At 36.9% G+C, this 15,078-nt stretch overlaps 1 protein-coding gene across 4 annotated transcripts in view; it reads right to left on the bottom strand.

Annotated features, from left to right (window-relative positions):
- ATF6 (activating transcription factor 6) overlaps positions 1-15,078 on the bottom strand; it is a 200,166-nt gene that overhangs the window by 161,701 nt on the left and 23,387 nt on the right. For all 4 annotated transcript variants that reach the window (XM_003892980.4, XM_009185668.4, XM_021926202.2 and 1 more), the window contains 3 exons: positions 12,431-12,560; positions 11,687-11,890; positions 1,436-1,656 (listed from right to left, as the gene is read on the bottom strand). In XM_003892980.4, coding sequence (XP_003893029.1) covers positions 1,436-1,656; positions 11,687-11,890; positions 12,431-12,560 — 555 coding nt within the window. The remainder of the gene's footprint in view (positions 1-1,435; positions 1,657-11,686; positions 11,891-12,430; positions 12,561-15,078) is intronic.

The raw sequence follows: 15,078 nt of genomic DNA, 5'->3' as shown, positions 1-15,078 counted from the left end.
ATTTTTTTTTTTTACATATTGTAGAAATTTTTCCATGCACCAAAAGGATAGAAAAATAAACACCCAGCTTCCATGATTATCAACATTTTGCCAATCCAGTTGCCTCTATCCTGTGCTCACCACCTTCCCATCCCAGCAACATATTGTTTCATCTTCAACTGAAACACACACTATGTATTAGAGCCTATTACACCATAAGCATTGTGCTTACCTCTTCTAGTCCTCAAAACAAACCAACATAACAGTCAAGCCTAATCCTGTACTGTCCACGATCTCTAGTCTCATAGCAACACTAATTTTCCTATTCCATGTCTTGACATGCATTGTTTTCAATACCTATACAAACGATGGGACTCTTATTCTAGAAATTGGATGCTCTACTTTCACTAGACAATATTCCTTTGTTACGAATTCTTACAATATTGCTGGCTGAGATTACTGTTCATGCAACTGTGGAGCAATTTTATAATTAAATGGGTCACTGACATGCCGGTTAATAAATTCTGGTAGACAGATCAGACAGTAGTCTGATAAACAACCTTGCATAACCAACAGGATTTTAAAATTACTTTTCAAATGCATTCTACCTAAAAAAAGGATGAGGAAGTAATATTAACAACTGGTAGTATCCATTTTTATTTTAAAGAAAACATACACACTTTGCTTTCCCAATCATAACTTTAGAGAATCCACTGTTTCACTATATAACATTCATTAAATTTTAGGACCAAAATGTTCAATTACTGTTTAATACATAACATGAGTTATTTCCAATCATTTTGAAAGAAAGCAAGAGTTAGTTCACAAGTGCGGTCACTGGCTTTAGAGAGTGACAGGTCTTAGGAACTACCAACTGATTTATAAATCATAAGAAATCCCTACAACATGCTAGAAAATTTAAAGGTTTGCAAAAATGGGAAAGTACCAAATAATCAAGAAGAGACAGAATTCCTAGGAGTAGCAAGTCATCATTATGAAGTGGTGAAAACCCTTCAAAAGGGCAAGGAAGAAAGCTAAATATAAAACCCACCTAAAAAGTAGTCTATAGACTCTTATCTGAAGAGTTGCTAAAACATTTCAATCAGGAAACTTTGAATCTATAAAATATTAATGGATGATTGGGTTGAGGGTGTAAGGGCTTGAAAAGAGTAATAAGAGGGTTGGTTCTAAAGAAGAAGTAAAGAAGAGGGAGGTATGCATACTTCGCTTTTCATCAAACCACTTGACTTTCAAAAACCTTTTCACTTAGATTCTAACATAGTAAGCCTTACCCTAATTTTCCTCCAAAGACTAGATGTGCAATTCAGCACACTCTTTTATTTGATGCAATATAAGAAACTCTAAAAAAAAAAAAAAAAAGGCAACAAAAGCAAAAGGTGTTTTTTGTTGGTTTTTAAATCAGGCATTAAGAGAAGCACTAAGTTTCAAAACTTACATCTGAACCCACATTTGTCATGGTACTTTGTAGGACAGGTTTAGTCACAGAAAGTTTTCCATTCACTGGGCTATTCGCCGAAGGGGCTGGTACCACATTCACCACGTGATTAGGTAGCTGTGTGACTCCCCCAGCAACAGCAAGGACTGGCTGAGCAGAGGGCAGAACTCCAGGTGCTTGAAGTTGTACCACAGTAGGCTGAGACAGCAAAACCGTCTGACCTGCATTAGAAAAAAGAAAAGCAATCAGAGGGTACACAACTGTTGTGGCAGGGGAAGCAGCTTATAATTAGGTCTCTTCTGCAGACGTAATGGGTAACATCAACACCAAGGGATTTGACACCATCAGTTAAAACATTGGATCAATAGCAGCACACACTTACGGTGACTTTGTTATGTTTTTAATGGGACCAACTAAATTCATCTCTTTGAACTATCATTAACAATATACTTTCTTATTTATCTTTATCAACTAAATAGCTATCAAATTTGCTGTAATCCCTGGATTTCTAAGAATTAACCGCTGAAATTTGTTAGTGCTAAAAGGATTTGTCTTATTATAAATAACAAATCTTTTACACTGAACATGGAGAGTCATGTATTCTAAATTAATAGGATTTACAAATGCACACAACACCAAAAATATCTGAACATAAATGTAGTAATAGTAACTCAGTATTAGAAGAAGAAGGAGCTACAGGCCAGGCACTGTGGCTCACACCTTTAATCCCAGTGCTTTGGGAGGCCAGGAGTTTGAGACCAGGCAAGGCAACATAGTGATACGTCTCTATCACAACATAGTGATATGTCTCTACAAAAAAAAAATGTAAAAATTAGCCGGGTATGGTATGGTGGTATGTACCTCGAGTCTTAGCTACTTGGGAGGCTGAGGCAGGCAGATCCCTAAAAAGGACAAAAAAAAAAAAAGGACTACAAATACCAAAAAACTTAAAACCATGTGAGATTAAATCTTAGCTAACAATCACGGTAAACATAAATCTGTGATTCAAAATAGTCTGTAGATGACACCAGCCCTTTCCCTCTTCCCCCAAAAATGGCCTTCAATTCTTTTCAGAGTCTTTGGATGTATCACTATTTTAAATTTATGCTAATTTGAGGAGAATTAGTAGAGGTTGAACATCCTTAATCCAAAAACCCAAAATCCAAAATGCTCCAAAATCCAAAACTTTTTGAGTGCTGACACAACTCCACAAGTGGAAAACTCCACACTTCTGGTCCCAAGTATTTTGGATAAGGGATACTCAATCTGTAAAAATGACAATGAAGATGGTGTTGTTAACTCAGCAGAAAAAGTGCCTATAGATGGCATGGTAAAAATGTGTGATGGGCCTAGTGAATGACTAAAGCAGCATACAGTCATAACAGAAAAAGAAATCATGTCAGTTTATAAAATCAGAAAGAGACTTCTAAGACAAAAACTTGTTAATGAGGCAGATGACTCCATAGAAAACATTTCTAGAAGTCATCCAACAGAATGCCTCCTCATCCCTAGAGGACCCACTTCCAGTCCCTCAACTGCTTCTGACGTTTCTTCTCACCTGAAGACACAAAATAGAGGGTACAGTAGGCTTTTAATGAAAACATAGCATCAAAAACAGAGACTGAAAGCTGCCATTTTTTGTTGTTGCTGTCGTGCAGTAGCTGACACTTCTATTCTGGTGATTCTACTGTCCTGTCTAGTTACCCTGTACACATTATTTTTCCACTGTATTAATGGTATGTCATAATTTTTGTTAAGTTCTTACGTGTGAATTTGTGAATAAGTGTAACAACATGATTGCTTGTCAGTAGCATATGAATTTAGAGCCAGGAATGATGGTGGTGCCAAACAACTACAGATTGTCCACATGAGATAGTGACAACTGTGCTTTCTGATGGTTCAATGTATGCAAACTTTGTTTCATACACAAACTTATTTAAAATATTATATAAAAATTACCTTCAGGCTATGTGTTTAAGATATACATGAAACATAAATGAATTTCATGTTAGACTTGGGTTCTGTCCCCAAGATATCTCATTATATATATGCAAATATTCTAAAATCCAAAAGTACCCAAAATCTGAAACACTTCTGGTTGCAAGCATTTCATTTAAGGGGTACTAAACCTGTACCATTAACCTAAAGACTTATACAACTCATAACACTAATCTATTAAAAATTTTACTTGCCTGCTAAGTGCTTCCTTTCAGATCTGGCAGATTTTTACAAGGTGTTGAAAGCCTTGCCTAACATCCACAGCTGCTTGAGCCTATCTAACAAAATGAAGGTACTAAAATAACTGGCAACTATAATCCCATGTAAATTTATAATTTAAGAAAAAAAAAAAGCATTATGCTTTCAAACAGGTTGACACATGTAAAACGCAGCTCAGTATTTCAAAGGATCGGGGAAAACTAAAAATCAAAATAAAGATTCAGAACACCTGTTTGTCAAGAACATCTGTCTTAGCTAAAAAAGATAACTTATAAAAGCAAAGCCCTTATTTCAGATGGCCTCAAAAAACACACTGAAAGTAGCAGAATACAATAAGCAGCATTTTATCCCAGATAAGAAGATCTAAAAATAATTTCATGGATTTGGAGTAGAGAATACGTATTAATACTTGGGCATAAATGATCGTTAAACATTTTTACCTTCTTATTTTCCCTTGGACTCAGTTTTTCTTTCCCCCACCTTTTACTTTAGGTTCAGGGGGTACACATGCAGATTTGTTACATGGATAAATTGCATGTCACAGGTGTTTGGCACTCAGATTATTTCATCACTCAGGTGATGAGCACAGTACCCAACAGGTAATTTTTTGATCCTCACCCTCCTTGTATCCTCCACCCTCAAAAGTAGCCCCTGTTGGACGGGCGCGGTGGCTCAAGCCTGTAATCCCAGCATTTTGGGAGGCCGAGACGGGCGGATCACGAGGTCAGGAGATCGAGACCATCCTGGCTAACACGGTGAAACCCCATCTCTACTAAAAAATACAAAAAACTAGCCAGGCGAGGTGGCAGGCGCCTGTAGTCCCAGCTACTTGGGAGGCTGAGGCAGGAGAATGGTGTAAACCCCGGAGGCGGAGCTTGCAGTGAGCTGAGAACGGGCCACTGTACTCCAGCCAGGGAGACAGAGCGAGACTCCGTCTCAAAAAAAAAAAAAGTAGCCCCTGTTGTCTATTGTTCCCTTTTTATATCTATGTGTACTCAATGTATAGCTCCCACTTACAAAAGAGAGCATGCGGCATTTGGTTTTCCGTGCCTGCGTTAATTATCTTAGGACAATGGCCTCCAGCTCCATCCATGTTGGTGCAAAGACCATGATTTCATTCTTTTTTATGGCTGTGTCGTATTGAATGGTGTATATGTACATTTTCTTTAGTTCACCACTGAGCGGCATCTAGGTTGATTCCATGTCTTTACCATTGCAAACAGTTCTATGATGAACATATGTGTGCATATGTCTTTATATTCCCTGGGGGGTATATACCCAGTAATGGGACTGCTGGGTCAAATGGTAGTTCTGCTTTAAGTTATTTGAGAAATCTACAAACTGCATTCAGTGGATGAACCAATTTACATTCCCAAAAGCAATGTATATGCAATCACTTTTCTCTGCAATCTCACCAGCATCGGATATTTTTCAACTTTTTGATAGTAGCCATTCTGACTGATGTGAGATGGTATCTCAATGTGGTTTTGATTTGCATTTCTCTAATGACTACTGATGTTGAGCATTTTTTCATACGCTTGTTGGCCATGTCTATGTGTTCTTTTGACAAGTGTCTGTTCATGTCCTTTGCCCACTTTTTAATGCAGTTGGTTGTTTTTTGCTTGTTAATTTAAGTTTCTTACAGATTCTGGAGATTAGACCTTTGTTGGATACACTGTTTGCAAATATTCTCTCCCATTCTGTAGGCTGTCCTATTACTCTGTTGATAGTTTCTTTTGCTGTGCAGAAGCTCTTTAATTGATTTTTATTTATTTATTTTTGAGCTCTGTCGCCCAGGCTAGAGTGCACTGGCACAATCTCAGCTCACTGCACCTGTGGCCTCCTGGGTTCAAGCAATTCTCCTGCCTCAGCCTCCCAAGTAACTGGGATTACAAGCATGCACCACCATGCCTGGCTAATTTATGTATTTTTAGTAGAGATGGGGTTTCACCATATTGGCCAGGCTGGTCTTGAACTCCTGATCTCAAGCGATCCACCCTTGAGCCTCCCAAAGTGCTCGGATTACAGGTGTGAACCACCACGCCCAACCTCTTTAGTTTAATTAGGTCCCATTTGTCGATTTTTGTTTTTGTTGCAATTGCTTTTGGAGTCTTCATCATGAAATCTTTGACAGGGCGTATGTCCAGAACCGTATTTCCTAGATTTTCTTCTAGGGTTTTTATAATTTGGGCATGTACATTTAAGTCTTTCATCCGTCTTGAGTTGGGTTTTGTATACACTTAAAGGAAAGGATCCACTTTCAATCTTCTGCATATGGCTAGCCAGTTATCTTATCACCATTTATTGAATAGGGCATCCTTTCCCCCAGTCTGTTTTTGTTAAAGACCAGATGGTTGCAGGGGTGCAGCTTTACTTCTGGGTTCTCTAACCTAATCCATCGGTCTATGTGTCTGTTTTTGTACCAGTATCATGCTGTTTTGGTTACTGTAGCCTTGTAGTACAGTTTGAAATCAGGTAGTGTGATGCCTCTCGCTTTGTTCTTTTTGCTTAGGACTGTTTTGGCTACTTAGGCTCTTTTTCAGTTCCACGTGAACTTTAGAATAGTTTTTTCTAATTGTGTAAAAAATGTTATTGACAGTTTGATAGGAATAGCATTAAATCTGTAAATTGCTTTGAGCAGTATGGCCATTTTAACACTATCGATTCTTCCTATCCATGAGCATGGAATGTTTTTCCATTTGTTTGTGTCATCTCTGATTTCTTTCAGCAGTGCTTTGTAATATTCATTGTAGAGATCTTTCACCTCCCCAGCTTGCTGTATTCCCAGGTACTTTATATTCTTTTTTTGGCTATCGTGAATGAAATTGCATTCTTGATTTGGCTCTCAGCTTGAACATTACTGGGGTATAGAAATGCTGCTGACTTTTGTACATTGATTTTGTATCCTAAAACTTTGCTGAAGTTGTGTATCAGATCTAGGAGACTTGGGCAGAGACTGTGGGTTTTCTAGGTATAGAATCGTATCGTCTGTGAAGAGAGATGGTTTGATTTCCTCTCTTCCTATTTGGATGCCTTTTATTTCTTTCTCTTGCCTGACTGCTATGGCTACAACTTCCGGCACTATGTTGAATATGAGCGGTGAGAGGGACATCCTTGTCTTGTTCTGGTTCTCAAAGGGAATGCGCTTCCAGCTGTCATACATTCGTTATGATGCTGGCTGTGGACTTGCTATAGATGGTTCTTATTATTTTGAGGTATGTTCCTTTGATGCCTAATTTGTTTTGAGGTAGACTCCATTCTTTTATGAAGTAAAAACATATAAAATGGAGAAATTACTCATAAGCAGACATAAATATGTTTACGCCAAATACGCAAATAAAAATTAGTAACACATAAAGTAAACAGCATATGACCAAGTGTTAGGTTTTAGTAACAATAAGAAATTACAGTCATTCTGGCACTATGAAAATACATATTCATCATATTGTAGAGAAAAAAAAAAAAAACAAGAATTCCCAAGTGCTTGAGTCGCAGCCAGAGCAATCAGGCAAAACAAAGAAATAAAAGGCATCCAAATATGAAGAGAGGAAGTCAAACTACCTCTCACACAGATGATATAATTCTACACCTAGAAAACCCATAGTCTCTCCCCAAAGGCTCCTGAATATAAGAGCTCTCTTTTAATATAAAATAATATCATGGTCACCCAAAATCATCAAGGTTGTCCTTTTAGTTTCTGTGGATTGAGAAAATACATGATGGAAAAAGGCTGCTAAGAATTTAGTGAAGATTTAAAATGAACTTGGAGTTTATTAGTCAGAAGTATAGCTATACAAATTTGAAGAGCTGTACAAAGATATATGAAACAAATTATTTATTTGGTCTACAGAAAATGCTTGCTTCAAGTATGGATTTACAGATACTCTGCAAAATGCCATAAGGCTACTACCCCCATCACCCACACCCCAGGGTCCACAATACACAGATTGAGAACCACTGACTTAAACCAATACTTTGAGAAGAGTATTACAGGAAGCCATGTTCTACATCATCTGAGTTTTAAAATTATGATTAAAAGACACCCCCCCCAAAATTAAACACTGTTCAGGGAAATTTGGGACTATTTTAAAGAACAGAAGAGGTGTAAACATAATGAATTAGGTAACTTATAAGAAAGAATCCTATTTCTAGCTACAGTTACAGATTTAAAGCCCTGGCAGATAACTTGTACAGAAGGCTTTGTAATATTTCTTAAACTAATTAAGAAAAATAAGCCAAATCTGTACTGCCAATTGTGTAATTATCACTGTCTCCTTGCTGAGAGTGCTGAGCATCACACAAAGAAGGAGATGTGTGTGTACCCAAGGCAAGGCGTCTGCACCAAATGTAGCTTGAGTCCTACCAAGCCACTGCTGCCTCCTTTTTTTCCCATATAGTACATCAAGCTTTTTCATTCCAGAGTACCCAAGTATCCTCAAATTACCCAGCATCTAAATCAGGGATACCCTAAATATTCTAGGCATGTTTGGGTTCAACACAGAATGAGGGGAAACAACTAAATTTCTATGACAATATGTTCAAGTGAAAGAACAAAAAACTCTCATGGTGACTTGGTAAATGCTGACCAGGCCACAAATTACAACGCAAAGAATTGTCTGGGGCCTTAAATAGCAGCTGAACATAGTTACTACTCTTCCTAGTGTGGAAACAGTTAAAAAGGACATTCCAAAGGCTGTTTATCCATTTCAGCATGCTCAAAATCCTCTCTGGCATTACATGCATAACCTCCTTAATGGAACATGGCTGGATTCAATGCCATACTTTTTTGACTATGTGTAACTCACTGATTTTGATAGTTCTTTCTTTTAAACTTTCTTCAAAGATTTTAAACTATGTATCAAACATTACTGAATGCCTACTTTGTCTGAAATAGCATAGCTGTGTGACTTTAGGCAAATAATCTGTGCTTAGTGTTCTCATCTATAAAATGGAGATATCAGAACCCATCACCATAGAGTTGACATAAGGATTAAATAAGATAATGCACTTAAGCACTTAGAAGAGTGTCTGGCACATAGTAAGAACTTAAATGCAATTATTATTATTATTAATCTCCTTTTCTATATAATAATAGCTTCCATATGGGCACTGCATGAGTTATTAATGTATTAGTTATCACAGTGACTGTTATTTAACTGTTTGTGTGAATTTAATTCCCCAATTAAAGTGTAGAATTCTTGAGAGCAAGGAATACATCTGTCATTTTTTTTAAGGCAATACAGTATAGTGATTATTTACATAGATTCCAAGCCAGACCACCTGGGCTCAAGTTCTGGCTCTACTTCTTATTACAGAGTGATCTGGGCAACGTATTTTACCTCTGTCTCCCATTTCAATAATTTTCGCCATCATCTACCCAAAAAGCCCCAAGATAGAAAAATGGAAGTCATCCTAGATATCTTTCTCTCTATCCTTCAGCCTCCTTCTACATGATCCAATTACCAATCTCTATGATTCTACACTTTTAACATCTCTACTCTTCATCCTGGTTCTCCACTTTTACTGATATTCCAGGTTTTCATTATCTCTCATCTACACTACTCAAAACAGTCTTAAAGGACATGGAGGACTGAGAAGTAGAAGTAGGCATAAGTTGTTGCTGGTTGGTAGAAAATGGTGAGCCAAAAAACTAGGAAAAACAAGAGAATTCAAAGAACAATGCCAGATTAGTTGAGCTAGAAGAAGGGATTTATAGTAAAGAGTAATATTATAAAGTTCGAAAACTAAACTAGAACTCCAGGCATGGTGGCTCATGCCTTAACCCCAGAGCTTTGGGAGATCGAGGTGGGTAGATCCCTTGAGCCCAGGAGTTCGAGACCAGACTGAGCAATATAGTGAGACCCTCTATTAAAAAAAAACTAAAAACTAAACTAGAGCCAAATTGTGAAGAGTTTTATATTCCAAGCTAGAGAATCTGAGTCTTAAACCTGTGGAAATTATCTCTTCTTTTTCAACAGTAAAATACTTACTACTAGTATTAACATGATTAACCGCATAATGCCTTGCCTATACTTCCCTTCTTCCTCCCTCTTCACTCTCAAATGAATGAAAAACATACCTTAAATCTGTATGTTATTACAATAATACCACCTATTTAGATTGTACTATAAAAACAGACAAGGCGCCAGGCGCGGTGGCTCACACCTGTAATCCCAGCACTTGGGAGGCCGAGGCGGGCAATCACGAGATCAAGAGATCAAGATCATCCTGGCCAACATGGTGAAACCCCCACCTCTACTAAAAATATAAAAATTAGCTGGGCATGGTGGCACGTGCCTGTAGTCCCAGCTACTCTGCAGGCTGAGGCAGGAGAACCACTTGAACCAGGAAGCAGGAGTTGCAGTGAGCCGAGATCACACCACTGCACTCCAGCCTGGCAACAAAGACAGACTCCGTCTCAAAAAAAAGAAAAAAAAAAAAAACAGACAAGGTGCAGTTCCTCATATTAGCACATGCTCACAAAAAAATAAGTATAGTCTTCATATCACAGGAAAGCACTGAAGTTTCAAATAACTTGTAATTCAGGTTTCTGGAACTGATAAACTGCTCAGAAAAGAACAGTTTGTCTTCTTACTATAGGTAAGATCTTCCATCACTCAAACATAGTCAATGATCTGCTAAGGGCAAATTCTTAGGAAGACCCCTGCTTTATACACTAGTCATATTAATGTCAGACTTTCTGTATAGACGTATTTTAATAGCTTATGGGAACTAAATGAGTTTCTTCATTAGTTTAAATTCTTAGCCTCTGGGAAGGCACAGATCCTTATGAGATCCTAATGAAAGTTTTGAAGACTATCCCTAGAATAATCCAAATATGAACATATATTAAATCCTGCATTTTATTTCAAGGAGTTCATAAACCCTTAATACACACTTATAAATCACAAGAATACCTATTCTATAGGATTGCTATTTTTCATATGGAAAAAGCAGCAGTTTTGACTTTGTACTGAGAGGACAGGAATTTCAAACTGGTTTTTGTTTGTTTGTCTGTTTATTTTTGGTGGGACTGATTGATGAATTTCCACTGATCCATCCATTTTCTCATCTAGGTCTTCTTTTTATCAATGTCATATTGTCTATGACCATGTAATAGAACAAAGCTAAAAGAGTATCTGGAAATTAAATTTATCAAATTTACCCTCATTAAAACTATGCTCCAAAAAACGAGCTAACTATTTACAATTGGAGATGAGATACAGTCATAAAAGCAAATGTAACAGTGGTATTTATTTACAACCCATACCCCATTATCGCCTAGTCACATCTGGTGCCAACAAACTAAATCCAGAGAAAAGAATGTTGCACAAGTTTTCTTGAACTCAATGTACACAGACATCAGTATGAGTACAATGATGACTAACCTACCTATGAGATCTCCATACGCAAATGACTCCTATATCTGAATAGTACCAAATCCTCAGACTTGAACTTCTTTCAATTATGACCTAAACCTCTTGTAGAATCACAAGTATATGAGGCCATCTGGTGGATAAAATATGAAACACACAAATTCTTAGCTAGTTGAAAACAGAGTTCATATCTGCTCATAGTGACCAGGTCAATATACTGTTTACTAAACCATGCACCCTCCTCAGAGATTAAGGGCTTGATTCTATTGCTATCACACACCTGAAATGGACCCTATTATTTTAAATACTCCTTAAAAACAAAAAAAGTTCACAGCCACAAAAATCTGGCTGACCTGAACTCTGCATTCAACTAGCTAAAAATTTGTGTTTCTGTATTTAATCCACCAGATTAAAATGGCACCAAGAAAATGTCCCAGATTTTCAAAATAGCCATCGGATGTAACTGGTCTGGAGAGCTATATCCCTTGTTATGACAGGAACCATACATTAGTCATCTCTGCAATGTTCTCATAACCAAATACATTCCTGACAAACAGCACGTGCTCAGAAATTATAACCTGAATTAAAACAAATCATATGACACGACCCTTACTGCCCTCCAAATAAACATACACAGCCTTAAATTCTGCTCAGGTACCTTTAGTGGGTGCAGGTTGTAAACTGATAATTGGTGGCTGCTTTGCCAATGGCATAAGTGTTGGTACTGTCTGAATAATGATGGTTTTTGCTGGAACGCTGGAGTTTGTTTGAGTCTTGGGTGCTGCTGGAAGCAATAAAGGCTTGGGTTGAATTGAAGGTTTTGAATTCACCTGAATTTTTTTCTTTGGAGTCAGTCCATTTTCTGGAGAAAAAACAGACAAACCACAAGTCAATGTGAAAGCAATTAAGCAAGCCCTAAAAAACAGATTCTATCACACACCTTGCTACAATACATATACCTGAATGAACTGAAGAAAAGTACTTCAACTGTTACCTTCTGTTCTAGCCAAGCTACAGTTTTGGGAATGGGACACACTAACTGGTAAAGGAGAAGAGCTAAAATCGCGGAATAACACCCAGAGATTAACAGGTAACAAACGTCATGGTTGAATGGCCCTCCATTCAGTTATCTTTAACAGAAACTTTGAAATCTCTCCTGAAGATGGTGGGGTCTGAGTCTATTTTAAAGTATCTTTCACCTAATAAGACAGAGACAACCAAAGATTATTTCTCCCCTTTCCTCTCCACAGTAATCACTCACAACAAACAATATAGGTCCACCAATTAAAAAACAGCAAGCCAGCCTAATAAACATAAACTTAATCCAGCATTTTCCTTTAAGAAATGGAACTTAAGCTCAATCTGAAACAGAAATAACAGAAGTTAGGAGATAGAGTAATACCAGTCTTGTTCCTAGGACCAGTGACAGGCTTATCTTCCTTCAGTGGCTCTGCTGAAGAGGGACTATTAGAGCTTTCACCATATAAGGAAAGAGGAGACATCTGAGAACTAGAAGACAAATCCAACTCCTCCTGTAGCAAAATAAAAACAAAGATTAATGAGTATAATCCTTAAGCAGCAAATTGCATAGAAAAGGAGGAGACCCATATATAAACAGAAAAACACTTCAAGGTAACTTCAAGGGAAAGGTATATTAGAAACTGTATCTATATATTAAGTAATAAGTGACTATCAGCATGATCCATCTATATCAAAGGAAAAAAAATCAAAATGCTGAGTAAGTCTATGCCATCCTGTTATATTAAATATATGAGTCATTGATCTGTTTCTACATTTCTTCCTACAAACTACAAACACACACACACACACACACACAAACATAAAACTTGATTGCTAGTCATACAAACATCCAGTATCAGTATAAGGTTGCAGTTAAAATGCCAATATCCTTTCTCCATAATCTCTCTTATTCAGTCTTAAAAGAATATCAAAAGCAAAATAATTTTATTTTTATCCTTTTCTATTTTCTATTTTGTAATACTGCCTTTCTTCCAAATGTAAAAGAAAGATACATGAATGGAGCAGTGCTATTTTCTTTTTTTTGAGGCAGAGTCTCACTCTGTTGCCCAAGCTGGAGTGCAGTGACGCAATCTCAGCTCACTGCAACCTCTGCCTCCCAGGTTCAAGCAATTCTCCTGCCTTAGCTTCCCGAGTAGCTACGACCACAGATGTGTGCCACCATGCCTTGCTAAGTTTTTCTATTTTTGGTAGAGAGGGGTTTCACCATGTTGGCTGGGCTGCTCTAGAACTCCTGACCTCATATGATCCACCTGCCTCGGCCTCCCAAAGTGCTGGGATTACAGGCGTGAACCACCCCACCCAGCCAGCAGTGCTATTTTCTTTAATTTAGTAGGTGATTCATAATGACTGAGATACATAAAGATAACATTCGCATTGTCCCAAAGTCTTTTAATATTCAGTGAATCTGTCTCAGTTTGTTAGAATAAAGAAACAACATAGAAGTAGCAATTCAATTCAGACAGAAAAGATGGCATGTATGATCACGCAATAGACATAATCTCTACTTCATACCATCTTCAAAATAATCTATAAGAATATAAAAACAAAATTTAAGAGAATACTTGTTTATTCTCAGGATGTTGCAGACCCTCTTAAGTCTGAACACCCAGAAGCCACAAAGGAAGAAGAAATAGATTTGAACAAATAATAAGTAAAATATTTAACAATAAAAACTAGACCATAAACAAAGTTAAAAGATATATATTGATAGAAAATATTTACGAAACATAGACAAAGGGCAGGAACAGTCATTTCACTGAAAAGGAAATGCAAATGGTAGCCAAAGGCAAATGTAAACTTTAATCACAAAAAAATTAAAATGACCTGGAGAGGATATGGGAGAAAGAGATGCTCTCAGTCTCACTGGTGAGAGTGACAATTGCATCTTCATTCATCCTTAACACCTACTCAGCATGTAAGCTGAGCAAAATGTAGAGTGTATTAAAATATATTTCCAAGAAACCAAAGAGTACAAGGTAACACGGGAGGAGACTATTATCTTCATGGCCTTCGATGCTTAAAAAGTATTTGATAAAATTCAACAAGTATTCCTCAATAAAATCCTAGAAAACAAGGATTTGAGGAATACTTTCTTAACATTAAAAAGTTATAAGTAATTATACAGCCAAAGCCAATGCTGAATGCATTACAATTAAAGTCAGGATAAAAAATAGCTACCTGCTTTTTCCGTAATTCCAGTATAATTACACTAAAAGAAGAAATTAAAAAAATATTAAAACAAAAGAGACAGCGTGCCTTTTAGCAAGGTAATATGCTATACACTTGAAGCACATGTAACCATTCACTGGCAAAAAAATTTGACCTTGAAAATATTATATTAATACTCACTTAGAAAACATAATAAAAAATAAATATTTCAAGTCAGGCACGGAAAGACAAACATCACATGTTCTCACTTATTTGTGGGATCAAAAAACCAAAACAACTGAAATCATGAACGTAGAGTAGAAAGATGGTTACCAGAGGCTGGGAAGGGTACTGAGAAGCTGATAGTGAGACGGGGATTGTTAACGGATTAAAAAAAAAAAAGGGGAGAAGGAATAAGACGTATTATTTAATAGCACAGCAGGGTGACTATACTCAATAAGAGCTTAGTTGTACATTTTAAAATAACAAAAAGACTGTAACTGGATTGTTTATAACACAAAGGATAAATGCTTGAGGGAATGGATGCCCCATTTTCCATGATCTAATTATTTCACATTGCATGCCTGGATCAAAACATCTCACGTACCCCACGAATATATATGCCTACTATGTACCCAGAAAAATTAAAAATAAAAAAGATTTAAATAAAACAAATAAATATTTCACTCACAATAGCAATAACAATTACAAAATACCTAGAAATTTTCTAAGGAATGTGCAGGACCCATATGAAGAAAACTACACAACTGAACTAAGAGGCATAAAAGATTTGAGTTAACAGAGAAATATACAATACTGTTGAACAGAGTGATTACAAACGATTACAAAGATAATACAGTT

This window comes from Papio anubis, chromosome 1 (genome assembly GCF_008728515.1).
Source record: "Papio anubis isolate 15944 chromosome 1, Panubis1.0, whole genome shotgun sequence".
In the NCBI taxonomy this organism is placed as follows: domain Eukaryota; kingdom Metazoa; phylum Chordata; class Mammalia; order Primates; family Cercopithecidae; genus Papio; species Papio anubis.
The sequence above is the reverse complement of the archived record's forward strand: the minus strand, read 5'-3'. Positions and strand labels throughout refer to the sequence as shown.